The sequence below is a fragment of the Chaetura pelagica genome, unplaced genomic scaffold, assembly GCF_000747805.2.
Source record: "Chaetura pelagica isolate M959 unplaced genomic scaffold, ChaPel_1.0 scaffold1002, whole genome shotgun sequence".
In the NCBI taxonomy this organism is placed as follows: Eukaryota; Metazoa; Chordata; class Aves; order Apodiformes; family Apodidae; genus Chaetura; species Chaetura pelagica.
Genome location: NW_009952491.1, coordinates 5,251 through 5,621, shown reverse-complemented (window position 1 = coordinate 5,621; position 371 = coordinate 5,251). Strand labels below are relative to the sequence as shown.

Below are 371 nucleotides of genomic sequence, written 5' to 3'. Positions count from 1 at the left end.
GGGTCGGTACCGGGGCTGAGGGGTCGGTACCAGGGTCGGTACCGGGTCGGTGTCCCCGCAGATGCCCGGGGTGACGGTGAAGGACGTGAACCAGCAGGAGTTTGTCCGGGCACTCGCTGCCTTCCTCAAGAAGTGAGACCTGGGAGCGGGGTGGGAAACGGGAACCCGCGTTCCCAGTGCTCCCGGGGCTGTTCCCAGTCCCTCACTGGTGCTCCCGGGGCTGTTCCCAGTCCCTCACTGGTGTTCCCAGGGCTCCCAGGGCTGTTCCCAGTTCCTCACTGGTGTTCCCAGGGCTCCGAGGGCTGTTCCCATTTCCTCACTGGTGTTCCCACGGCTCCCGAGGCTGTTCCCAGTCCCTCACTGGTGTTCCC

At 66.0% G+C, this 371-nt stretch overlaps 1 protein-coding gene across 1 annotated transcript in view; it reads left to right on the top strand.

The window, feature by feature from the left end:
* The first annotated feature begins 61 nt into the window (after positions 1-61).
* Positions 62-371, top strand: part of RPS19 (ribosomal protein S19) — a 2,947-nt gene continuing 2,637 nt past the window's right edge. Inside the window, 1 exon segment of the mRNA XM_010008870.1 lies at positions 62-132. Coding sequence (XP_010007172.1) covers positions 62-132 — 71 coding nt within the window.